Source organism: Giraffa tippelskirchi, chromosome 9, assembly GCF_054371585.1.
Source record: "Giraffa tippelskirchi isolate mGirTip1 chromosome 9, T2T-mGirTip1v1.2.pri, whole genome shotgun sequence".
Taxonomy (NCBI): Eukaryota; Metazoa; Chordata; class Mammalia; order Artiodactyla; family Giraffidae; genus Giraffa; species Giraffa tippelskirchi.
The window spans coordinates 33067662-33094025 of NC_137283.1; the positions used below are offsets into that span (position 1 = coordinate 33067662).

The 26364-nt window shown below is 38.9% G+C and overlaps 2 protein-coding genes across 4 annotated transcripts in view; one reads left to right on the forward strand and one right to left on the reverse strand.

The window, feature by feature from the left end:
• SUCLG2 (succinate-CoA ligase GDP-forming subunit beta) overlaps window positions 1–26364 on the forward strand; it is a 626520-nt gene that overhangs the window by 581968 nt on the left and 18188 nt on the right. For both annotated transcript variants that reach the window (XR_014064918.1, XR_014064922.1), the window contains one exon: window positions 19016–19187. The gene's annotated coding sequence lies outside the window, so the exon portion shown is untranslated. The remainder of the gene's footprint in view (window positions 1–19015; window positions 19188–26364) is intronic.
• KBTBD8 (kelch repeat and BTB domain containing 8) lies at window positions 8544–21078 on the reverse strand. 2 transcript variants are annotated; one of them, XM_081528435.1, is made up of 4 exons: window positions 20992–21078; window positions 20134–20344; window positions 14741–15855; window positions 8544–11847 (listed from the first exon to the last, which is right to left on the reverse strand). In XM_081528435.1, the coding sequence occupies exons 1-4, from the start codon at window positions 21005–21007 to the stop codon at window positions 11384–11386; spliced, it is 1806 nt and encodes a 601-aa protein (XP_081384561.1). In that variant the 5' UTR covers window positions 21008–21078; the 3' UTR covers window positions 8544–11383. The 2 variants fall into 2 exon arrangements, with proteins under 2 accessions (XP_081384561.1, XP_081384562.1); XM_081528436.1 differs by lacking the exon at window positions 20134–20344.

Consider the following 26364-nt stretch of genomic DNA (forward strand, 5'->3'; position numbering starts at 1 on the left):
TTATTTAAACTGTATGAAACAATCTCGACCCCGTGGACTGTAACCTGCCAGGGTCCTCTGTCCATGGGATTCTCCAGGCCAGAATACTGGAGTGGGTAGCCGTTCCCTTCTCCAAGGGATCTTCCCAACCCAGGAATCAAACCCAGATCTCCTGTATTGCAGCTGGATTCTTTACCATCTGAGCCACCAGGGGAACCAGAGAGGGAAAGGTGCTGACCTAAATGACTCTAGAAATGAATGGAGTCTATAAGAGTAAAGCTGAAAGAACTATATAAGCACCATGCTCTCACTGATAAAATTGCTTCTCATGGGAGTGTGGGTTATCACTTCTGAAACCAGTGGATGCATACAGTAGACGTAAACAGTTTAGTAAATGAATGGTAGATGGTTGGAGCCAGGCTTCTCACTGAACGGGAGAGAACACTAGGAATTTCCATGTAGCAATGCATTAGGGTAGGACACAGTATAAACTAAAATTTAGCTTCATGTCGATATGAATGCATATAGGAATTTTTTAGATATGTGCTTATAAAGCAGTTAGAGCACACGCATGACTTTTTTTCAGTCAGCTAAGAGGGTCTAGAAACAAAGTTATTCCAGTAGCAGTGAGAACGCTGAGTGCCCAGATGTCCAATGAAAAGAACTACAGATTTTTGGAGAAATGGCTAATCCCAGGACTGGGAAAGGAAATTTATGACTTAAGTCTGGAGCATCTTGTAGGGCCAGAAAATAGGAACAGCTCATAAAATATATACATATAAAAAAAGAAAATATGCTAATGTGCGTATATCCAAAGGGCACAGGAGCCAACTGAAAGAGCTGCCAGTGGCCAAAGCTGGAACAGTTTGAGCCACAAAATAAAGTAGCAGTAGATTATATCCCAAAGTATAAATATATCTAATAGCCCAAAGTATAAAATGAGTCCATACTAATATAAATAAATAATTGAATAAATAAATAAATTAGGGAAGAGAGATAAATCTGTACAGTAGAATTCCAAATAACTTACATAGATAATGTGCCTTCAAGGAGGCCATAACTCTGCACTCCTTGAGTGGGAAATGCACACAGTGGCTTCCTATCAGAGGAAAGAGGGGGAAATGACTTTACAGGGAAGTAACCTAACAAACACTATCTTAGCCAGCTGATGAAGGCTGACATCAATGGTGACAAGTCATACTGAGAGTAAACACCCTTGATATGATGACATGATTAGTACTTTTACCTCTATGGTCTTCCTTCCTCAACCACATAACCTCAGTCTAATCATGAGAAAAACGTCAGATAAATCCCAGTTGAGGGCTATTGTATAAGATGCCTGACTAGTGTCTCTGAAAACTGTCAAAGTCATCCGAAACAAGGAATGTCTGAGACACTGTCACAGCCAAAAGGAGCCTGAGGAGACATGACAACTAAATGTCATACATCCTTAATGATATCCTGGAGCATAAATAGGACATTGTGTAAAAACTAAGAATTTCTTAGTAAAGTATAGAATTTAGTTAATTGTAATGAATCTATATTTGCTTATTAATACATTAATAATAAAGGAAACTGGGTGTGGGATATATGAAAACTCTGTGTTCTACTCAGTTTTTCTGGAAATTTAAATTATTTTGAAGTACAAAGTTTATTTAAAAACATACATGGTATATATATGTATATAGGATCTAGAAAGTTGGTACTGATGAACCTATATACAGGGCAGCAAAGGAAATGCAGACATAAAGAACAGACTTATGGTCACAGTAGGGGAGGGAAAAGGTGGGATGAGTTCAGAGAGCAGTACTGAAACATATACATTACAATATGTAAAATGGATAGCCAGTGGGGATTTGCTGTATGATGCAGGGAATCCAGTAGTCGTGTACGGATGTGAGAGTTGGACCATAAAGAAGGCTGAGTGCTGAAGAATTGATGCTTTCGAACTGTGGTGTTGGAGAAGACTCTTGAGAGTCCCTTAGACTGCAAGGAAATCAAACCAGTCAATCCTAAAGGAAATCAGTCCTGAATATTAATTGATAGGACTGATGCTTAAGCTGAAACTCCAACTTTGGCCATCTGATGTGAAGAGCCAACTCATTGGAAAAGACTCTGATGCCGGGAAGGATTGAAGGCAAAATGTGAAGAGGGCGGCAGAGGATAAGATGGTTAGATAGCATCACTGACTCAATGGACATGAATGTGCGCAAACTCCAGGAGATAGTGAAGAACAGGGAAACCTGACATGCTGCAGTTCATGGGATCGCAAAAAGTCAGACACAACTTAGTGACTGAACGCAGAACAGCAGGAAATCCAAAACTGTTGCTCTGTGACAACCTAGTGGGGTGGGATGCAGAGGAAGGTAGGAGAATGGTTTGAGAAAGAGGGTTTGAGAAGTATGTCTATGGCTGTTTCATGTTGATGGAAGGGAGAAACCATTACAATATTGTAAAGCAATTATTCTCCAATTAAAAATAATTAAAAAAAATTATGTGTGAGACACTCTTCCAGGTATGGGCAAATATTGGATGACAATATGCCTGGGCTCTGCCCTTGTACAACTGTTTCATTGGGAGACAGCAAAAAGCAATGGGGGAATAGACCACTTTGGGTGGTAAGATCTAACATGACAGGGACATTTAGTTCAGTTAGGATTGTTTTCTTTAAACAAAAATTTAAATACTGCAATAGGATTTAGCTAGTGAGATCTTGTTGAGACTTGAAATATAAGAAGGAAATGGTTGTGCAAAGAGCAGAAGTGAAGGACAGAAGTTTCCAGGTGCAGCAGACAGCATGAACAAAGCTCATAATATATGTGCCTTGAGGGATTGAAAAAATGGCCAGTGTCTTAGGTTGAGTTATTGCAGAAGCCATTCATGAGCCAGGATTTGAGTGCAAGAACAAGGATCTGAATGCAGGTAGTTAATTATGGGGAGAGAAGGTGGCCCCAAGAAGCACTGGTGGGATAGGAAGAAAATGAATAGGAGAAGACATGGTTATCAAGCAGGTATTATGATCAACTAGGGCTCATTCTCATTGGGGAACTCGAGGAGACAGTGGAGAACATGCCTCACTTATCCCACCTATGGAAAGAAACTGGGATCTTTATCCACCAGCTCCCATCAGGAACTGGTTGTAAGCTGCTTCTCAGGGGTAACTACCTGTAATTTGAATACCTGTATGACAACTGAAAGTCATAAAGGTCAGTAGGCATGGAAACAGTGAGTGCCAAGTGTGCATGGAAGAAAAACGCACACGATCTTTAGCTATAGCAGTGGACCTAAAGAACAGGTAGCCAGGGGAAAAGTGGCACTGGATAAGGTTGGAGGAGTAAGCAGGAGGCCATTTCTGTAGCACCTAATGGTAGGCAATTGCTATGTTCCACACTTGGCAATAACACAATACCATTTGTGTGAGATTGTGAGATCACTCTGGCTGTTGTACTGGGGTGGGAATGGAGACTGAGGATGTGGCATAAGTTGAAATAGGCAGAACTGTTATGGTGCTGCTGTAGTGGTCCAGGCAGTAGAAGTCTAGCTTCAGCATAGGTGAGAGTAGTGGAAATATAGAGAGATGGATGGGTATAAATTGCATTTTGCAGATGGAGCTTTTCAGGGGATAACAGAAAAGAAGGATTTAAATATACTAAGCTTGAGATGTGTCCACCAATCTAATAGGAGCTATCTAGTAGGCAGTCAGATGGGAGCCTGGAAACAGGAGTTGAAATATGGTTTGAAAATATAAATTTGAAAGTCATCAGTATGCATATAGCAGTCCAATGCCAAAGAAATAGGTGAGGTCAGATGAGAAGAGAAGACAGAAGAGGACTCAGGGAGAGAAGAGCCAGTAAATGGGGGTTAGTAAGGAGAAGTGAATAACGAGAATTTTCAGGGCATGGTGTCCCAGGAGGTCTTCAGAAGATGCGAGTCAACCATGCCAAACACATCTGTGAAGTCAAGTGAGTTAAGGATGGAGGTGTGCAAAATGAATTTACAGTTTAATGTTGGAGACCTTGATGACAGGAGTTTTGGTTATGAGGAGAATGTAGTGACAGCAGTGGATTGAAGAGTGAATGAAAGCTGGGAAATAGAAAATTTGTAGAAACAACCCCATTAAAAAACTGTGGCTTTCATGGAAGCCAAGAGTAGGGGCACTAAGTGGAGGGAGCTACTGGACTAAAGGACAATTTGTTGTTGTTTGTTTTTGATTTGCTAAGTGGTAGAGAAAAGTGCATTTTTTGTTTTCATCGAATGATCTGAGAGGGATTTTTGGATGACTTAGGAGAAGGGATGGTGAAGGAACTGGAGCACAAAGCAACCACGGGTAGAAAAAGCCTATTTTCTTCACATATTTTAAAAGGACGAGCAGAGAAGATTTAGGCAGATGGTGGAAGGAAAAGGGAGCACCTATATAATGGCTGCCACCTCGATACATCAGGAAGAAAAGTAGAGAACTAATAACCAAGAGGGATAAAAGATATATATTCAGAAGTTTGAGAAAAGGTATAAACTACTCCATTATGCTGAGAACCCATAGGAGGTCCATCATGTCAAAGAGAGTCAGTATGAACATATGGAATTTCTCCAGCAATATTCCTCCACTCAGGGCCCAAGCACAGAGGAGGCTCATAGCCAGGATCTTCAGGGTTGGGGTTTTACAGGCAAGTATAGCAGCAGTAACAAGAAGGAACTGAGGAAATGTAAAATGGCATTATTTTGAGTAGATTATGGAATTTAAGATGGGTAAGTTCAGAAAAAGTCCCCAGTAGGGGCTGATGGAGAGTAGAAAAAGTCCTGGGATCAGTGGATTGGCATCTCAATGAAATCCAAAAAACCTAACTGCAGGGTTCTTGAGCAAGTGGATTTAAATAATAGAGGTGGTAGCTAGTAGGAAGCTCATTACATACTTTTTATCATTTGAGTGATTTAAAATGCATGACTTAAAAGAATATTGTGTCTGTGGTTACTTAAGTCATACTGAACTATGTCCCTCTCAGTAGGCATAAAATACTTTATACTTTCATAAATTAAAATTTTACCTGTGGCTTAGCAATTTAAATCTCCAAATATATACTTTATGGTGGAATGTCTTCACTTTTTCCTTTCTCTGGGGTGGTAGCCCTATTGATCCCCCTGTTCAAATGTGTAGAATAGCTTCTTTATGAACCTACACAAGTAAACTAGGCTAAAGCAGGTTACCAAAAAGGAAGGAAAATCAGCAGATCCATGAACCAGATGTCCAACTCTCTAGATTCTGGGGTCTTCTACCAAAGAGATATAGATAATCAAAATGAAGTATGGAGAATGAGAATGAAGGACAAATTAACTTGATATTTACTAGAACTGGTAGTAGTAATACTATCACTTCATAGTTACTTTTGAAAGGCATTTAAATTCTGTCTACCAAAGTTTCAAGTCAAGAACCTTTAGTATATATTAGACAGATTTGTTCAGTTACCTAGTTATGTCTGACTCTTTGAGACCCCCATGGACTACAGCACACCAGGCCTCCCTGTCCCTCACCATTTCCCAGAGTTTACCTAAGTTCATGTCCAGTGCATCGATGATGCCATCCAGCCATCTCATCCTCTGACGTCCTCTTCTCCTTCTGCCTTCAATCTTTCCCAGCATTAGGGTCTTTTCCAATGAGTTGGCTGTTCATATCAGGTGACCAAAGTATTGGAGCTTCAGCTTCACCATCAGTCCTTCTAATGAGTATTCAGGATTGATTTCCTTTAGGACTGACTAGTTTGATCTCCTTGCTGTCCAAGGGACTCTCAAGAGTCTTCTCCAACACCACAGTTTGAAAGCATCAATTGAGGGATACATTAGCTGAGGGAAAATACTTTTTTCCTTACTCTATTTTATAAAATTCCAAATTTCACTTCAAAAAACTAGGTGTCATTTACAGCATTCTTTTGGAGCCCCTGGTGGCTCAGACAGTGGAAGAGTCTTCCTGCAGTGCGGGAGACCTGGGTTCGATCCCTGTGTCGGGAAGATCCTCTGGAGAAGGAAATGGCAACCGACTCCAGTATTCCTGCCTGGAGAATCCCATGGCCATGGTATCGCAAAGAGTCAGACATGACTGAGGGACTTCGCTTTCACTTTCTTTCACTTTTTGAAGAGTTAGATTCCAGACCACTTATTTTTAATTTTTGTATTTGCAAATAGTTTGTTAATAAAAAAAAAAAAGTCATACAGCCAAGATTTTAAATTGGCAAGTTATTTTAACTTCGCAGAGAACCAAAGTAACAACAGCACTCTAATTTAAATCAGTATTTCTCAAGCCTTTTCTTTTTTTCAACTTGTTTGAGGGATAGAACTGAGCACAGTGGTATGTAAGCATAATGATGTAATTATAAGTAACAACAGCACTCTAATTTAAATCAGTATTTCTCAAGCCTTTTCTTTTTTTCAACCTGTTTGAGGGATAGAACTGAGCACAGTGGTATGTAAGCATAATGATGTAATTATGGGAGTGCAGGTGGGATGACAGAGGTGTTTTCCTATCTCATCCATTCCCTTGTTGAGAGCTAATCACAGTCATAATATAGAGTTGTTGTTGTTCAGTTGCTAAGTTGTGTCCAACTCTTTGCAATCCCATGACATCCAGTAGATATTTTAAATAATAGTGTTGGAAAAAAGGTGGGACTCAGAAAAGGCAACCAGTAAACACAGAATGTAGAGCATCTACTTTTCTACCAGTTTTGTTTAGAAGGAAATAGCAACCCACTCCAGTATTCTTGCCTGGAAAATCTCGTGGATGGAGGAGCCTGGCGGGCTACAATCCATGGGATCACAAAGAGTCGGACACGACTGAACAACTAACAACACAATGGAGGACCTAGAGCTTCCCTGATAGCTCAATTGGTAAAGAATCTGCTTGCTATGCAGGAGACCGTGGTTCGATTCCTGGGTCGGGAAGATCAGCTGGAGGAGGGATAGTCTACCCACTCTAGTCTTCTTGGGCTTCCCTGGTGGCTCAGCTGGTAAAGAATCCGCCTGCAATGTGGGAGACTTGGGTTCGATCCCTGGGTTGGGAAGATCCCCTGGAGAAGGGAAAGGCTACCCGCTCTAGTATTCTGGCCTGGCGAATCCCATGGACTGTATGGTTCATGGGGTAGCAAAGAGTCATTCACAACTGAGCGACTTTCACTTTTCAATGGAGCACCTATCAGAACTGCTGCTGCTGCTGCTAAGTTGCTTCAGTCGTGTCTGACTGTGTGCGACCCCATAGACGGCAGCCCACCAGGCTCTGTCGTCCCCGGGATTCTCCAGGCAAGAATACTGGAGTGGGTTGCCATTTCCTTCTCCAGTGCATGAAAGGAAAAAGTGAAAGTGAAGTCGCTCGGTCGTGTGCGACTCTTAGCGACCCCATGGACTGTAGCCTACCAGGCTCCTCCGTCCATGGGATTTTCCAGGCAAGAGTACTGGAGTGGGGTGCCATTGCCTTCTCCGCCTATCAGAACTAGATTGAGTCAAAGTGGAGTGCTTGTCTCTAATCCCGGGTGAGCTTCTCATTAGTCACATGACCTTCAGCAATTCACTTGGGCTTTGTGTTTCTGATCTGATAGAGGTGATAGCACTGGTTCTGCCACTTCTCAGGGTTTTCTAAGACTGAAATGAAAATTTGTTTTTTACAAACTTTGGATGCCTTGTAGGTTCCAGGCACTGGTCTGAGGTGAAGAAGAAATAACATAAATCCCTTGCCTTCATGGAACTTACATTTGAATGGGGGGAGATGTATGAAGAATAAATTGGGAAAAGACTGGTGATACGGGTAGGGGTGAGTTTGGAAGGCATTCTGTTTTACACAAGGTGATCAGGGAAGGCCTGTCTAGAGTTTTAATACTGAAATAAGTGAGTTGTCAGGGCTTCCTCAGCAGAAGACACAGCAAGGAAAAAGGCCTTGATGTTGGAGGGGCTTGGAACAGCAGTCAGCATTGCTGGAATGGAGTGAGCAGGTGGAACAGCAGTGTGGTCCCAAGAGCAGGGTTGGGATGGATCATGGGAAGAAGGGGTGTAGCTCTCACATGAAGGGAGATGGGGAGCCACTGGGATCCGAGCAGAAGAAAGTAATCTGACTTATATTTCAACAGGATCACTCTGGCTATTGTGTGGACAGAATAGATTACAAGGAGTCAAAGGTGATGGAGAGGAGATCAATTCAGTGGCACAGCATTAAGGCAGACAAGGTCAGCTAGCTAGTTTAGACTAGGGTGATAGTGGTGCAAGAGATATGTGGTGAGAGTCGAGGTATATTTTGAAGGAAGAGGCAACAGGATTTCCTGATGGGTTGACATGAATTGTGAGAGGAGTGGGACACCAAGAGTTGAGGGCAGAACCACTCAACAAAGGGGCTACTGGTGAGTGAGCTTGCTTCAGAATTTCAAGAGCATTATTCAAGCATTATGAATTACTTTGTTCATTTTGTACCAGAGACCAGGAATTTGGTAGATGAAAATCTCCTCCAATTCCCGATAAAAGGTATTACATGATTTTCACCAAGTTTTAATTCTTCCAAACTTGCTAGGTCAGAGGTCAATTTATGACAATGGAACTTTTCAGTCAGAAAAAGTTTTATTACAAGAAACAATGCCATCAGGTAAAAATGCAAAAAATTGTGCAAGTATGGCAAAATGTTTAAAAATATCTACACATTTGCCCCCAAAGGACTACAGTACTTAACTACATACCTGAGCACAGAACATCGAATGCCATTTTAAGCTGTTTCACATAGAAAATCTGATTCCTTGCAAGATCACATCCACTTTCTCTCATGCACCAATGAAATCAGCTTGATGCTTAAGCATCAACTTTGTAGGATAACAGAAAACAAAGATGGAAAATAAAGAAGATAATTTCTACTTTCCTGTAACATAGTTATACCACATCCAGTTTTCAATGTATAAAAAATACATAGGAAAGTGCTACATACTTTCTTCAAATGCAAAAACAAAGCTCAAGTGGGACTGGCATCTATCACCCCCTATTTTAATTCTATAGTACCCATTATGCCTTTTATTTATATTCTCATCATACTAAGCAAATGTACCTTAAATATCTAAACACAGACCCACACATATTACTAATCTTAGTTTTCTAGAACCTCTTCTGAAATCATCTGAAAAGTGGCAAAATATCCCAGCTATATAATTTAAACAAATAGTTATTCATACAAAATTCAATACATATTCTATTGATACTTCCATAGCAAATTCTAAACCTTGGCTTTGACACACTATCCTTAGATCACACCCTCGATATAAACTGTTATAGGATTAATTGTTAGAGGATCAACTGTTGTGCAGATCAATAGAATAAATCGACTGCAGAATTAACCACAGTACATTGTACTCCTATACATCACACGGCACATGTAAATTGTTAATGTTCTAATGTCATGTTTTCAAGTAACACAGTGTTCTAAATAAATACAGGAGATTGTCAAAAAGCGGCAGGAAATCTCAGGAAGCAACAAAGCTTTCAAAAATAAATTACGGGAACATCTCTGGTAATGTTTAGTTTGGTTTTTCCTCCCCTTGGCAATGCATCATGGTGTAGATGCTTCAAAATGCTCACAGAAAAAGCCTCAAAACAGCATGAAGATAAAGAAAAACTGAGAAAAAAAAAATAGGTGATTACTTGACAGTCAATAAGGAGACTATAGACACACTACCAAGGCCAGCAAGAAGAAAGCACGTACCCAGCTTCCCAAGACTGGATTTTAAAATGTCAATTCTCTAGATGCTGTCCACTTTCAATTCGGCTTCAGGAAACGTTCCCTACTTGTAGAGGCTATGACAAGCAGTTCGGAAAGTTTCTGAAAAACGAGGTATGTGATGCAAAGAGGCAATGTTTTTGATTTGTTTCACAGTATCACATTACAATTTGTGCAAGACTTTTTAATACAAACTGTGCCAGTTTGTTTTCTTTAAGGGAATCAAAATGTTCCAGTTAAGGACAGATTCTGGCTATACTTATACCCTTTATTATATTCCGGGAAAAGTAAAAAATAAGTTACTGATCCAAATATCTGCCTTAGGTATAACACATGAGTTGGTTTGTCCTCTCTGTGAGTATTTCTGTTAGAAATTAATCAGTTAAATATTAAAAATGATTTAGTACCTATAATGCTATGGTTCTATTTACTCACACTTTTCCTTCTCAGTCACCTGCAGTTAGAACAAAGGTTTTCAATGCAAAACTATTCATAACTGTTAAGTGCAAAAATTTTTTTTTTAAATGAGGTTTTAATTGTCATAGGTAATGCAAAAGACATTAAATGAGACTATTGCAGGAGTTTTATGTTTCTGGAAAACAGAATTTTAAAAGTACGAGTTAAAACTTCACATTCTGCTCTGTGCAGAAGACAAATAAGTTACCTTTCATTGTACCGATAATGAATGGACAGGTAGAGGATGGAAAGGAGGTTAGGCAACAAAATGGCCCATGTTAGTGCAAAATGAGGATAATAGTCTTTTCACTATTCTCAGATTGAATCCAGTTAGACCAGTAACTAGCCATAGCTTGCCATCATGTAAGTAGAGAATCTTGTGAAATCACAAGAGTTCAGCAGGTCAAGTACTATGGCCATGAAACTAACATACCAATTTGAAAGGTAAGCATAGGCTCAGACATTTGAAATGTACCTAACTATACACATGAGTTAACTTATACTAGCACCAGCCACCTGTGAATTTGAGCCCTTCTCGGGATTAAAAAAAAAAAAAAAAATGAGACAGTGTTAGCACTTGAAAAAATTGTCACCACGAAACTACTTTAAAACTTTAGCTTAACTTAAAGTAATGTGGGAAATATAAAACAATCCAACTAAAAGCTCTTTCTGAGACTGATTTGTTTTTCCTTCAAAGTACTCTAATAACATTTAAATCCAGTACACGTGAAAACAGTACACAAAATATACACATATTCAGAATGAGGATCTAAGTTAGTTCGTCTCTGTAGCAGAGAGGTCACAGCTAAAGTCCTAGTGATATTGCCTCAAATTTTTACCCGTATTTAAAATAAAAAGTCACATCAAACTATTTTGGATGTCTCTAATCCATAGTACCCTAACTGCTCTTCTAAGAGTGCATAGTTGTCAATTCGTCTGGTATCTCAGTGACTATTCATCACACAATTCTAGAAGGATGTGATTACTTTTATACCAGAAAAAAAAAATGCTGATAATTGCACTTTGTTACCTTTTGCTTACTGAAATGAAAACATCACATGGATGAAAAGAAATCCCTCCCTACACTCATCTTAAACAGCACCCATCTCCACGTGTAAACTCTCTTCGGCTTTCTTAAATACTGACAGCACTTCTTCTTATCACTGAAAGACTAAGTTTCCTCCAGCACAAGATGCCGGTGAGCTCACTGAGGCCTGCCATTCATTAAAGTACTTTCTGAAGACACTGAGGGTACAGTTTAGCAACAGCACATTCAAAATGCCGGCCAAGGTCCCAGAGGCGATCTGGGGTCTCATAAACTTTCATCCATTGGTCAGTGATATCATCATATTGGTAAAGGGAATTTTTTCTGCTGGTTCTGAAGACATGTTCTTCAACGGTCACTTGAGTAGCTCGAACAAATAAATGGAGTTTATTCTGGAAAAGTACCAGTTTAAGGTATGGGTTTATGGACTCATCACATGGAAAGTCCTTCTTACGAGTCCATTTATTGAGCTCAATATCATAGGCTTCTACAGTAAACATCCGCTGATGATTTCCACAGGTTCCAGCTATGTAGTAGATAGAGTTCTTGTATACAGCTGCTAAGCCCTGGATTCTAGGCACAGTCATGGGGGTTAAGAAACCCCAGTAGTCTTTCTGAGGCTCATAGAAGAGGAAAAACTCTCCTAAAGAAAGCAAAAGGAAAAAAAGAGAGAAAAGAAAACAAGAATATGAACATTTAAATATAAGATAGCTTAAAACATCTACATCCCATGGCACAACATAACATAATATTAGAATCAACCTGATTTGGGGCGTTCAAACTGGGTAAGTGTGAGAAGTTACTTTAGCTTGATGGCAGTATAAGGATTAAGAGCTTAGTTTCATTTACTCTATCCAAATATCTGGGTATTTCAGAAAATTGATTTTAAGCCAGCTCTTATAAAAAGTATTATTACTAATGGTCAGCCAGTAAGATCAAAATATGAATATAGGTTCAATCATGAATAAGCCACTATAAATTTATGTGCTAGTTATTTAATTATAAGGTAGTACATAGAATTGTTCAGATTTGTGTCTATGGGCCACTAATGTATTTACTTTAGTGTTGCTATAAGGCAAAGACAAATATCAAGAGGAGAAAATATGACCTTAAGCTGATAGAAAACACGCATATCATTTATGGAATTGACTATGAGGCAGTTTCCATTCTGTTTTGACAATGAAAAGGTGTGCTGAGTCACACTGCCGATGTAAAAATGTCTAAAAGAATGAAGCTAGTGAAGATTTACAAGAGCTTGGCTAATTATAACATTAAAATCTTTGATTTGAAAGAATCAAAATCTTTGATATGAAAATCTGAACCCTTTATGATCAGATTAAATGGTACTCCAATAGCCACTGACAGTAGGGCATGATCTTCTGACTATTCACGTCAAGTTTATTTATATAAAGAGGCTTTGTTTAGATCAGAAGTAACTGCTTCTAAATTGAGCTTCCCCTTGAAAACTGTTTTGAACTAGGTTAACTCCTATCGATAAATATAACTGCCTACCTAATAAAAGTGATGCTGAAAAATCCAGGTTTTCATAAAATAGCTTGTTAAACTCTCAGCTTTTGCCTGCATATTCCCTATGCTTTTTGACTAAAATGTAACAGGATTCTTAATAAAAAAGACAGGAATGAACACTTTTTACCCTGTACTACCTCGCTACAAATTTCTTATAAAAAGGAAAGATAATACATTTTAAAAGTTGATTTTTAAACCTAGAGTCGTCTTTAATAAACTAAAACCAGTAGTGGGCAATTAAAACCCTCAGTGCCTCAGATGTGTCTTATATAAAATACAATCTGATTAAACAATGTTCATTCCAACCCTGAAATTCTGTTAATTCACTGTTACTTTGCTTTAGTATTTAAATTAATATACAACCTTTACATTCCATTTGGGAGTCTTCTAATTAATTCTATTTCTACTAAAAAATCAGAGAAGGCAATGGCACCCCACTCCAGTACTCTTGCCTGGAAAATCCCATGGACAGAGGAGCCTGGTGGGCTGCCGTCTATGGGGTCGCACAGAGTCAGACACGACTGAAGCGACTTAGCAGCAGCAGCAGCAGCAGCTACTAACAAATAACTGCTTAGCCAGTAAAACCAAAAATCTATGAAGAGAGAGAGCTTCATCATATTGGATGATATAACCTATCCAACCATGTAAGTAAGTGAAACTGTTACTCGCTGAGTTGTGTCCAACTGTTTGCAACCCCATGGACTGTAGCCCACCAGGCTCCTCAGTTCATGGAATTCTCCAGGCAAGAATACTGGAGTGGGTAGCCATTCCCTTCTCCAGGGGATCTTCCCAACCCAGGGATCAAACCTGGCTCTCCAGGACTGCAGGCAGATTCTTGACCACCTGAGCTACCCAGGAAGCCCTATCTAACCATTCTTGATAGATTTTACATCCATTCAGATACTCCATTTTTTGGCAAGACCAACAAACCTGCATCACTCCAGGTTTCCGTTCAACTAAAATGAAGTACTCCTTACCCTCTCTGGAGAATTAACTTTACACTGAAGTTTAAACAAATGGGTTTAGGCATTTCTAAGAAATTTTAAGTCAAATAAAGGACTACAGCAAAGAACATTAAAAAAAAAAAAAAACTTACAATGGGAAAAAAAAAAAAAAAACTAAAAAATCGTATGTATCTACACAGAAGTTGCCCCCCTTTCCTTATTTTTTTTTATAGTAGTGAAGGAAAGCATTTATATATAAGCAGTTAAAAAATGCAAAAGAAGAAGAAGGATGTTGGTATTGTTCAATACTGTTTTCAGCATTCAAGTAACTAAAACAAGAAACCTAACACAAGGAAAATACTAGCACAAATCAGAACCTTGAATCAAGTATCTTATTTACTGTTACTCAGTTCCTCTTTCTGGTATCTTTACCAAGGTACCAGTCTTCAATTGTTTAAACAAAAATTTTTAAGCTAAGTATATTACCATCCCTCTCATCTTATAATGTTAAAAAGGTGACATCTCAAAATTTTTCAGTGGAAAAAAAAAATTGAAAACACTGTATTATGGATGACATCAACTGCAGTGAAATTAAAATCTTGAACAGTGTGATTTCAAACTCTTTGTGAGTTTCATAACCTTTGCCATCATAAGACTTCATACAAAATTCTTTGGCAAATGAATAGTGCAACTGCAGTTGAGGCTTTGTTCTTTTTTTCTCTTTTAAACTAATCCAGTAAATTCCATAAGAAGAATACTTGCTACCATCCCTTGATTATATATCATTCAAAAAGTCATGTATCAAACTTGCTTCCTTGTTTAAAGTCTTAAAAATGGCACAGAAATAGTTTTTCTCAAATGCTGAACTATTATTTATGGGAAAAAAAGTTTTCAAAAATACTTATGTCACATGATGTCAAAAGACAGTAAGAACATAAACAACTTACATGATCATTTTAGGAACTTGAAAGTACCTGTCTTTTTTGATTGAAAATTTTATTTTCTTTACTAGTCCCTTAAAGAACAGACTACTCCAATAAATACTTTAACCATTTAGGCACCTACCCTGTAAAACATAGATCTTCTCTTTGTATTCCACGGCATTATGAAACTCCATTGCAACAGGCATGGCGCAAACAGTAGTCCAGCGGTTCTCTCTGCTGTCGTAGCACTCCACAGATTTCAGTGAGTTTCTCCCATCACCTTCGTAGACACGCCCTCCGATTGCATACATCTTACCACAGCAGTACACCAGTTTGCAGCCTATTCTGGCTCGAAGCAAGGATGGTTTGGACAGCCACCTATTGGTGGAATGGTCATACATCCAGAAATCATTTTCTGCCTTGTGGTCAATGGATACCTCACTGCTGCTTGGCCTGTACCCTCCTGCAATGTAAATATCATTATCTGGTGATACAAGAATTCCAACTTCTCTCAGATCATTTGGTGGTTTGCATAGTTTGAACACTCTTCCTGTGAATATATCTAGACAAGGCACTGTTTGCTTCTTTCCTGAGTGTTTGTGGGCTGCGTCGAAACATATGATCATTTCCGATGCAGTCATTCCAAGTCTCTGTGTACAGCCATTGGGACTGGCTGGTCCCTTTTCCACACAGCTTTTGGCGATAGCCTGTGCAAACTGAGGTGGAATTTTCTCTATAAAGGTGTCTTCCATCAGAGGAAAACGTATGCATTTGGCAAAAATTTCTGGAAGGTAAACTTCTCTTTCATTCTGTTCATGTTCAAACCACCTTACAATACTCTCATAAACATGCTCTTCCCGGTCTACGTTTAAATCATCACTGTCTAGGATACTTATCAGTTGGTCTTTTGTCAGCTGAAGAAACTCCTGTTCTTTGGTGACACACAGGAACTTTTTACGAATATATTCTTTAGATCGATCTCCAAGTTCCTGATGACCATAATGATCAGCAAAGATGAAGACCCCAATAGAATTTTGTGGGTCCAAATGACTGATCATGTACTTAGCACATTGGTCTTGGATGGAGGGAATCTGGAAGATGCTAGCTGCAGTGAACAAGGCTTGAACATTGGCCTCTGTCAAAACAACTCTAGAGGTATAGGCATAGTTCAACACCAAATCCATTGACTCGGCTTCAACACCAACAATTCGAACTTCTTTTTGAGTGCTTTCTGTAAGGCCGCTAGTGAACATGGATCTAGGAAGGAAAGATGGTTGAATTTATGTGCACTACAAATAAAAATTATTGTGGCAAGCTTGTAAAAGCATAAAGTTATCACAAGGATCACCTTTTGAAACTGAAAAACATTTCCTAATATGTTTCCTGATATCCTGAATATCAGGAAAGGGATAAAAGTTGATCATCTAGCAGAAGGATTTAATCTGGCTAATCTCAAAGAAACCCTATTCTCAGGGCCAGTCAGTCCACTTTGTGCCAACTCTGAGAAAAGCAGAGTATACCTAACTAAATCAAACCGAAAAGTGGCAAGACATATTCCAGGACATCTTATTTTCCTTGGAGCCTTATCCAGGCTTCTGGTCAGGTTGCTTTAGAGACTTAAGATCTTCAATCACCAGGTCAGTCAGAAAGTTTACAAATACCTATGGGGTATCAGTGTGACACATTAGCATATAGAGACTGTCTAATAAAACTTCTCATAACCCAGTGGAAATTTATAAGGCAACCTGTGCCCAAAATGTATCTTTAAAAATTTTAGCTTAGAAAAATAAGATGTTCTTCAGTTCTTATTTTCTTCCTACTCCTTTTTAAAATAATTATCCTTTGAATGCTTCCTTAATCATTATAAAGAATATAAAGCACATCAATTCATCAGTTATCCTTGGATATTTTGAAAACTTGCTTGAGAAAATCAAGAAATATACTTGATTAAAATACTAAATAAGATAATAAATAAATATAAATAAATAAAACAAATTTACATTTATATTTTATTTTTATTATATTTAAATTTATTATAAATAAAATACTAAATAAAAATATTAGCCTCATTGATGCTCAGTCGTATCTGACTTTTTGTGACCCCAGGGACTATAGCCCTCCAGGCTCCTTTGTCCTGGGATTTCCCAGGCAGGAATACTGAAGTAGGTTGCCATTTCCTTCTCCGGGAGATCTTCCCAACCCAGGGATTGAACCCCTGTCTCCTGCATCACAGATGGATTGTTTAACACTGAGCCACCTGGGAGGCCATAAATAAAGATCTGGGTAGGGTTAATATTAATAAAATGCCTACTTCTAAAGAGAATTTAAAAATTAACTGATTTTTTGCAGATCTGGTTTTGTTGACTTTCAAAAATTCCAGGTTCTTGTCTTTGAGACCAAGCTTTCTTTTCTTTTTCTTTTTTAATGTGCTTTTATGGTACTTTCAGGGCTTCCCTGGTAGTGCAGCTGGTAAAGAATCCACCTGCAATGCAGGAGACCCCAGTTTGATTCCTGGGTGAGGAAGATGCCCTGGAGAAGAGATAGGTTACCCACTCCCGTATTCTTGGGCTTCCCTGGTGGCTCAGCTGGTAAAGAATCCATCTGCAATGTGGGAGAACCTGGGTTTGATCCGTGGGTTGGGAAGATCCCCTGGAGGAGGGCATGACAACCCACTCCTGTATTCTTGCCTAGAGAATCCCCATAGACAGAGTCAGAATGAGTGACTAAGCACAGCACAGCATGGTACTTTCTTGGCCAAACCATTAAGAAGTCAAAAGCCTAGCCTTTTATTTAAAATGCTAGTCATTTATAAACATCATTTGCCTTTCTTCTCCCTCCTTTGATGTTTCTTTCTAAGCAGTTCTTAAAATTAAACTTAGAAAAAGGTCAAAAGCTCTTTTAAAATCCTCTTGAGAAAAGGATGGTATGCCCTAGAATGCTTAACAGATGTCTGTTGAAGATATTGACCTAACACTGGTGATAAACTTCATTATTCAGATCCAGACCTCTCCTATTTTAAGTGTGATGTTATGAAAAAAGAGTGGGAAGATTTCAGACCACTTTTAACATCTTTGTCAAAAACATGAAATTAATTAAAAAATGCAATATGTAATATTGGAGGTATACAGGGGTACCTGGACCCGGCTTGTTACCTGGGTTAACTATCCTTTGAGTCCTAATTTTACTTCTATTATGCAAAATTTAAGTTTAATATCCTGCAGACTTTTTTTTTTCCTTAAATGACTGAAAACTAAATGTTCCAATGTATGAGCTGGTTTTTCAATTCAGGTACTGAAAAACTCAGTTATATAGGTCCCAGTTAAAAAGAAAAAGAAAGCCCTTCATTATGCAAAGATTAAATCCCAAAGGAGAACATTACCACATAACCCTTTATCAAGGGAGCTACTCTACTGACTTGAATAAGCTGGCCTCACACACAGCAGTGTGACATGCAAGTTCTCCTCTATCATGTTCTTTATGAAAACTCTATATAAAGTGGGAGTACTTCCTCACACAAAATCCTGAGCAACATAATGTTTCTAATAATCATACACATTTTATTTCTGACAAGTCTCTGGGATCAGGAAACAGCCATGGCAGATTGCAAGCTATTCTATTTTTTCCATCAGTGATGCAAGATTTGCAAATATTAAGTATGACTTTCTACATCTCACATAAGGTGCAACACTGGTGCCCAAGAAACTTCTCTACAAAAAGCTCTAGTCAAGTGAGAAGAACCTAATCCTTGAGTCTTTTAGCCAAATACCTTCATTTGACTTCACCTATCTTATGCTTAGAAAGTCTTCCAAGCATTTCCTTAACTTCTTGGAAAGCAAGAAAATCTACTGTAGCATACTTCTTTCCAAGAGATTTTCCAGGTCCTCAAAACTAATTTTAAGCAAGTATGATATTTAAATGATATAAGCCAGAATATAAAATTATACTGAGATATAAATATTTTCACTTTAAAGTTTCAATTTTTTTTTTTTTTTTACTATTTAAATCTAATATACAATTAACACCTTTGTAAATTAAAATTTAAAGAGGACCCACTCTTGTTCCTTGAAGGTTATACAGTGACTAAGAAACCTGGCTCTGGACTCAAATCCAGCCTCTGCCACTTACTAGTTAGATGATTTAGTCAGTTCACTTAACCTCTTTGAGCCTCAGTTTTTTCACATGTAAAAGGGGAATAACAAGGGTGTAGAGATAGGATTACAAAGATTATATAAAGTGACATAGGTAAAGTGAGCTTTGCCTAGAGCTTGATAGTCAGTAACTGTAGCATATATAAACACATAAATGACCTAATCATATCCAATGGATAGCCTAGGTAACTGAATCTCACCAGCAATTTTTATTAGAGGCCAAACTTCATACCTTTTGTGTATACCAGTTTCTTCTTTTTTCTTTCCAGGTCACTCCCTTGTTATGGTTAATACTTAATAGTCCAATGGCCTATCCGATGCAAATCTAAATGGTTACATCACAAACATCAAACTGAAGTGACTATATTTAACCCAGTATTCTGAGAAAGAGGAACCAGAAACTACTGTCTGGAACATTACACTGCTATATGCCCTATAAAGGTAAGCACCTTCAAAAGGAAAAAATACATTTACCATGTGGTTGAGAAAATTATTTCACAGTCATTCATGCACCATTTTTGAAAACAAAAAGGCTTAAAGTGAGCACTTCAAACAAAAAAAAAAGTTAAACTTGAACAGGAAATTGCCTTTATCACTGATCTTTTCTTAGAGTATGACATTATTTTTTAGACCCAAGTTTTGAAATTTTACTTTTCAAAGTTTTATAATATATAAAGATGAATATAAATGAAAATGAAAACTGACCTCTAAAATACTTCTGGAAATCTTAGAAATAGTCACTAGTGTGGGGCCTAACACACATAGAAACTGTATTTCATTGATTTTTATTTCATTGCTGTTATCATCATGGGATTAAAACAGTCCATTAAGTGGGCAATTTGTTTTTAAAAGTAAAAGCTATTAATTTTTAAATTCTAAAAGAGTTAACATGCACTAAAGAAATCCTGGATAAATTTCTGGAACAAATTCCATATCAGCACTGTCCAATAAAACTTTCAGTGATGGAAAGGTTGTTTCTGGGCTGTACAGTGGGGCAACCACTACCTACATGTGGCTACTGAGCACTTTAAATGTGGTTAGTGTACTTAAGGAACTGAATTTTTTTAAATTTTATTTAATTTTAGATAAGTGAAGTTTAGCCACACGTGGCTAGTAGCTGCCATATTGGGCAGTGCAATTTTAGATTTTTCTGAAACATACAAACAAAAACATAGTCACTGACTTAAAACCAGTCATCTGAATTCTAGAAAAATCTGTCAGTTGTTTTAAAAAGGGGGGCTTACTAAAATAGGGCCTGTTATTTATTCTCAGGAAACAAATGCATTAGTTTCATTGTTGCATCTCAATATAAAAATGATGTGGGCAGTACTGAAGGAGAAAGGGGACTCGGTGCAGACATCAAGAGAGGTTTCCACCAACATCATACCTGAAGTAAGGGCTGATTGCAGCAAGAACGTTTCTATGACAGGAAAATGTTTTCCCGTGATCCACTTCCACTACAATGTCTGTCAGCTGTCCTTCATCGTACATTGTTTTGAGTTGCTTAAGAATACTGCAAGCATGGAAGGGGTCCATGGCATCGCTGGCTGTGTCTGAAGATGGTATTCCATTCGGTGTTGGGGAAGACTTACTTAAATCTAGGAGGAGAAAAATCGTACAACCACAAGAAGTTCGGGGCCAGTTTCGGGGTCGCGGGCTTTATTTTTTGTTTTTGTGTTTGTTTGTTGTGTTGTTGTCTGTGGGATGGGGCTGGGGATTGTTTGTTTGCTTGGCTTGTTTTCTCCCCGCTACAAAAATACACATATGTATATAGACTCCCTCAATGAGAACGCGAGATAGGATATGGGAAAGAGGGAGGTGCGATGCAAGTTCAAACACCAGCCTGCTTCTCCAGGAGCCCGGCGAGCCCGAAGCCCCGTGCTCGCCGACAGACCGCGCAGGCAGAACAGGCGAGGTGTCTGCGGCGACTCCGCCGGCAGCCAGAACGTCCCAGCTGAGAGCGGAGAGCAGGAGCCTCACAAGGGAAGCTCGATGGATGGCGGCCGCCAGTGCCTCCTCAACCGCCCTGCGAACAGGTCGGAGCGGCGGCGGGTACCCGGCCTCCCCATCCCTGTCCGGCCGGACCGCCCACCTCCCTCCACGCCATTCATCCTCCCTCTCCTCATCTCTGTCCACCTCTCCATCCTTCTCTCCCAGTCCTCATCGCCGCCGCCTAAGCTCGCAGCCCGAACTTGGCCCCCGGCCCACCTCCCCTCCACACCTCCCTAGCCACCACACGACCCACCTGCCGACGCGGCCATTTCTAGACGCGGCCCGTGCTCCAGCTATTTAAAGAGGAAATGTCATTTCGCTTCTCTCTCTCCCGGGTTCCGGCTCTTCTAAGCCGTCCCTAGCCAATGGGATGACCTATGCATCCGGCTCCGCCCCTAAGCTCCGAAATCAGGGGGTCTATTGGCCACGAGGAGCGCTCCGGCACGTCGGGAAATGTAGTTTTATTGCCCCTGCTCCCGCGTGGTCCGTGTAGGGCGGAGTCCCAAGCTCGGAATTTCTATTGGCTGTCTTGGGTGGAGGCGGAGAGCAGGGAGCCCGCCAGCCTGTGTCTGTGGGGCACGCAGTGCCTGCCGGAAGAGGTAGTCTTCTGGCTGAGGAGAGCTGTCATTCTGAGAGGCTGGGGTAGGGAAAGCTCTTGAAGTGCAAATTTCCCCATTTTAGGCCTCTCTCCAGGCCCCCGGTTCTTTTTTTTTTTTTTTTTTTTTCTCCCCACCTCGTTCTTCGTTTCCTAAACCTCCTGCCAATGACTAGCTTCCGGTATGAAAGCGGGGGTCCACGTGAGGGCTGTGAAACCAGAAAAATTTGGAAATGGACAAGAGAGCTGTTGTCCAAAAATGGGAAGGAAACCTGACACCTCACCCCTAAGAAAAATATCAGGAGGCCAAAAAGCAAGCCATCTTTGATGAGTCACCTGTGACACCCAATTGAAACAGCATCGACTTGGCTGAGTGCTGCGGTTTCCACAGATTAATTGGTCTGGTTACAACCGCTGCTCAGGATCTTTAACTCCCACTCAATGCGTTGCTTTTCTTAAGCACCTGGGGAACACCTGTTCCACTTTTAAGAGTACATGAACATTCAGAGGGATTCAAGACGCTTTCCTTTTTGCTCCTGGTAAATTGAGTGGTGAAGATACTAAGTAGTCTGGATTTTCCTTTGAAGAAATCCTGGAAAGTGCCCTGAGCCTGAAACGAGGGACGATTCTTGAATCCCTGGCTCTACTTCTTAATGTGGGGCCTTTGGATAAGACCATTTAATTCTTGGTCACTTAGCTCCTTCACCTGTAATGTGTGAATAATAATTCCTTTTCTAGCTGCCTCAGAGGCAGCAAGCTTTTTGAAAGAAAACAAAAATGTTTTACAGTTGACATGTTTTTATTTTCTTGTCCCTTATTTCTAGCATATAACAGGGTGCCTGGCACATTATAGGTAGTTAATATTTGAAAAATAAATGTAAGGCACAAATGAGCTAACACTGGAAATGCTATTTCCAGATCTTTGACTTGTAAGGAAGTCTTACCAGTGAAGAGGAAGGAAATTTTGGATGATATATAGTTAGTGCATCAGCATAGCTTTTCTAACCCTGAAAAGACCAAACAGTTGAATCTCCTGATGAAGGATCTCAGAATTTAAGTTATAATCGTGGAACAGAGAGAATGAGGAAAAACAATACAATTCTGTCCTACAAGGTTGGCTGAATAATTTAGAGCTCAAAGCATTATAATTCTGTGCAGGTTAACAAGAATTGGTGTTTCTTTGGGGCTGGGATATGTGGACATTGATAACCCTAGATTCACAGTTCTGCATGAATGAAATTGATTTAACTTTTGTTATTCAGGACTTTAAATTTCCATCTTTTTATGAGCCAAATGTTGTTGCTTTCTACCTTATGGAAATAGTGGGAATTTCACTCACAATATTGATGGCTTCCCTGGTGGCTCTGACGGTAAAGAGTCTGACTACAAAGCGGGAGACCTGGGTTTGATCCCTGGGTTGGGAAGATCCCCTGGAGAAGGGAATGGCTACCCACTCCAGTATTATTGCCTGGAGAATTCCATGGAAGGAGGAGCCTGGCAGGCTTCAGTCCATTGGGTCACAAAGAGCTGGACACAACTGAGCAACTAACAGACACAAAAGAAATGACATCAATCCTTAGGATTGCCAAATTTAGCAAATAAAAACACAGAAGGCACAGTATTGGGGAGATACTTATAGTAAAATATCACTTGTTATCTGAATCAAATTTAATTGGGTGTTTTGTATTTTACCTATCAACCTTTCAAACCTGTTAAAACAGGGGTTTTATTGTTTGAGTTTGGTTTTGGTAGCCACCTGTTTAAGGTTGTAGAAATTTGGCCAATTTGCTTTTTCACTTAATTTTCACTTAATTAAGAAACAGATTTGGCAATATTTTTTTTTCATTTTTTTAAGTTCTCTGATTCTTTGAGCCACAGGAATTTCTAAATTTGGAGGTGGGCAGAATATAAAAAGCAAAAGTCAATTTAAATATAAATAGGGAAAAAAATGAAGATTTATAATTACAAGGTTGCCATTTGTAAGACACTGCAAATAAACTCCATCCTACTGGGCAAATTACATGGTAGAGTCCATCATCATTCAAAAGGCACTTTTGAAAAATACAGAATATGTGGGAAAATGTCAAAATTGAGTCAGTAGTCCCATAGTAGTTATTCTCAGTGATCTGTAAGAACACAAAGGAGATTTTGTTTCAGGATTGATATTAAGTAGCCAAAGACTACAGCTTTATTTTCAAATAGCTCTGATTTGAAATTTAAGAAGAACTCATTGCCAATCTAGAAAGGCAGCAGCAAGGGTAAACTCGTTTTTTTCTTTATGTATTAAGTACTGTATTGTCCTCTGAAGCAATCTTCTCAAATAGTTACAGTTTAAAGTAAATTTTGGTGAAGATGAAAATTGAAAAAGCAAACCAGAACAGTTGAAGGACCTATATTTATTTCAAATTAGACATTTAGAGCATTATTACTTTATTATTTATTACCTAGGAACTGAAGGCAAAGGAGATTGCTATAACCATACTTGTTTGAGAGTTGAAAAGTCTTCACATTTAAATTCTGACAGATGAAAGGAAAGCAGCACATTTGGAAAATAAGAAAATTGCACAGTTGCCTTGTTGTTGTTTTTTTTTTCTGCTCTACTTGAAGAGAATGACTTAGCAATTATCAGGTGTGCTCAGGCTCATGTCCATAATAATACCACATAACACAAGAATGATAGCAACTCTGATGAAGAAAGTATAAAAAAAAATAGGACTTCATTTCTGCAAATCTCTTCTGCAGTTTTCCAGTTTCCCTATTCAGTTTTGATTCAGGCTGTGAAACTGACCAGAGCAACTTAAAATGAAAATAGAGAATTCCTGTGACTTCTACTTTTTAACAAATGACATCTTATAGTGTATATATAGTATCATTCTTTTCAGGCTATGGCTGCAATAAAAGATGACATTTTCCTTGCTGAAGACTGTTGTGGTGACTGGAATACTGCCTCAAGTGCAGTAACAAAAGTGATTATTTGAATATAATTTTCAAATAATTATATTTTCAATTTTATTATTTGAATATAAAAGTGATTACTTGAAAATAAGTGATTATTTGAATATAAATTTGATATAATATTACACATTGAAAGAGATGGGGGGTAATTTCTAGAACCTTACATATTGTATATGATTTACTTTCTTTGAAATACAAAACTTTAAATAGAAAGCAGCATCAGGTTTACTGATTGAACATTACTAACCTTTGTTGTATTTTAATTTTTATTCCATCTAAGGTGAGGTGAGGACTCAACATGGTAGTAACTAGAAGATTGCATTTTGTGAATCACTGAATTTGATCATACTGTAAGATGTTAAACCATATTAATTTGTCTTTTAAGTATTTGAAATTTAGCATATATGTGAAAAAAAGGGAGGATCATTTTGTGACCCCATGGACTGCAGCCTGCCAGGCTTCTCTTCCATGGAGTTCTCCACGCAAGAATTCTGGGATGGGTAGCCATTCCTTTCTCCAAGGGATCTTCCCGATCCAGGGATTGAACCCAGGTTTCCTGCATTGCAGGCAGATTCTTTATCATCTGAGCCACCAGGGAAGCACTAAAAGTAGCAGCTGGGATAGTCAGTTCCTCAAGAATATTTATCACCTCCATCCTCCACCTGAACCTGCATTCTGAGCAGGCACTGTATAAAGCAGTGTTCCTGATACCAGAAACAGTATGTGTTGATGATAGAGATAAAGATAGCAGTACAGATAGAGACACTGAGTGTGTCTCTGCAAAACTGATGTGGAAACCTGTCTCTAATGTGATAGTATTTGGAGACAGGGCCTTTGGAAGGTGATTAGATTATGAGGATGAAGCTCCCATGAAAGAAATTAGTGCCCTTATAAAAGAGACCCCCAGAGACATTTCACCATGTGAGGACACAGTGAGAAGACAGACATCTGTGAACCAGGAAGCAAGTCCTCACTGGAAACCAAACCCATCAGTGCCTTGAGCTTTGATTTTCCAGCCTCCAGAATTGTGAGAAATGAATTTCTGTTGTTTATAAACTACCCAGTCTATGGTATTCTGTTGTAGGAGCTTGAATAGACTAAGGTTTATATATGGATGGATGGATAGATAGATGTAAATGATATAATGTGATATATGTGTGCATATGTGCTCAGTTGTGTCCAACTCTTTGCAACTCCCCAGACTGTAGCCCACCAGGCTCCTCTGTTCTTGGGATTTCCCAGGCAAGAATACTGGAGTAGGTTGCCATTTCCTTCTCTAGGGGATCGTCCCGATCGAGGGCATGTCTCCTGCATTGTAGGTGGATTCTTTACCATCTGAGCCACCAGGGAAGCCATATTACATATACATGAATGATTAACCATATATATAATTACATGTATATCGTTAATCACATATAATTATATATCATGTGTATTCATGATTAACCATTGATATTTGTTAAGCTGATCATAACTCACTATTCTACTATATAACTGAATACAAAACTGGAAACTTTGAACAGAATTACTCTACTGGACCCTTCAGTTACAATATTTAAACTTAGAATGATTGAGAGAGCCAAAGCCACTGTCAAAATGTGAGACATCAACACCCTTCCTTGTATGAAGATTATCTTATAACCCAAATGAGACTGATAGAATTAATCAGTGATTGCTGCTTCTTTCTAACCTCAGTCATGATACAAATCTTTAAGCTCATGGTATCACTGGAAAACGTAAAGAGAAGAAACATCAGTGTCTTCAGCATGTAGCCATAGGAACAGAAATTCATGGAGAAGAGGCATAAGGTATTAGGAAAGAAGTCTATTAAACACAGCAGAGAGAACACAAAAGATGAAGAGCTGATGGCATTTTAATCCCTAAAAGAATCAAATATTTAGAAAGCATATCTGCTGGCATGCCACAGTAGTTTCGGACATATTTAATTTTTATTTCTGCTTGTTCTACCACCAGGATTTCTTAATCTTGGCACTATTCATATTTGCCAGCAGATAAATTTTTGGTGGTGGGGGGTGGGGAGGGTTGGGTCTGTCCTGTGCATTATCAGATGCTGCT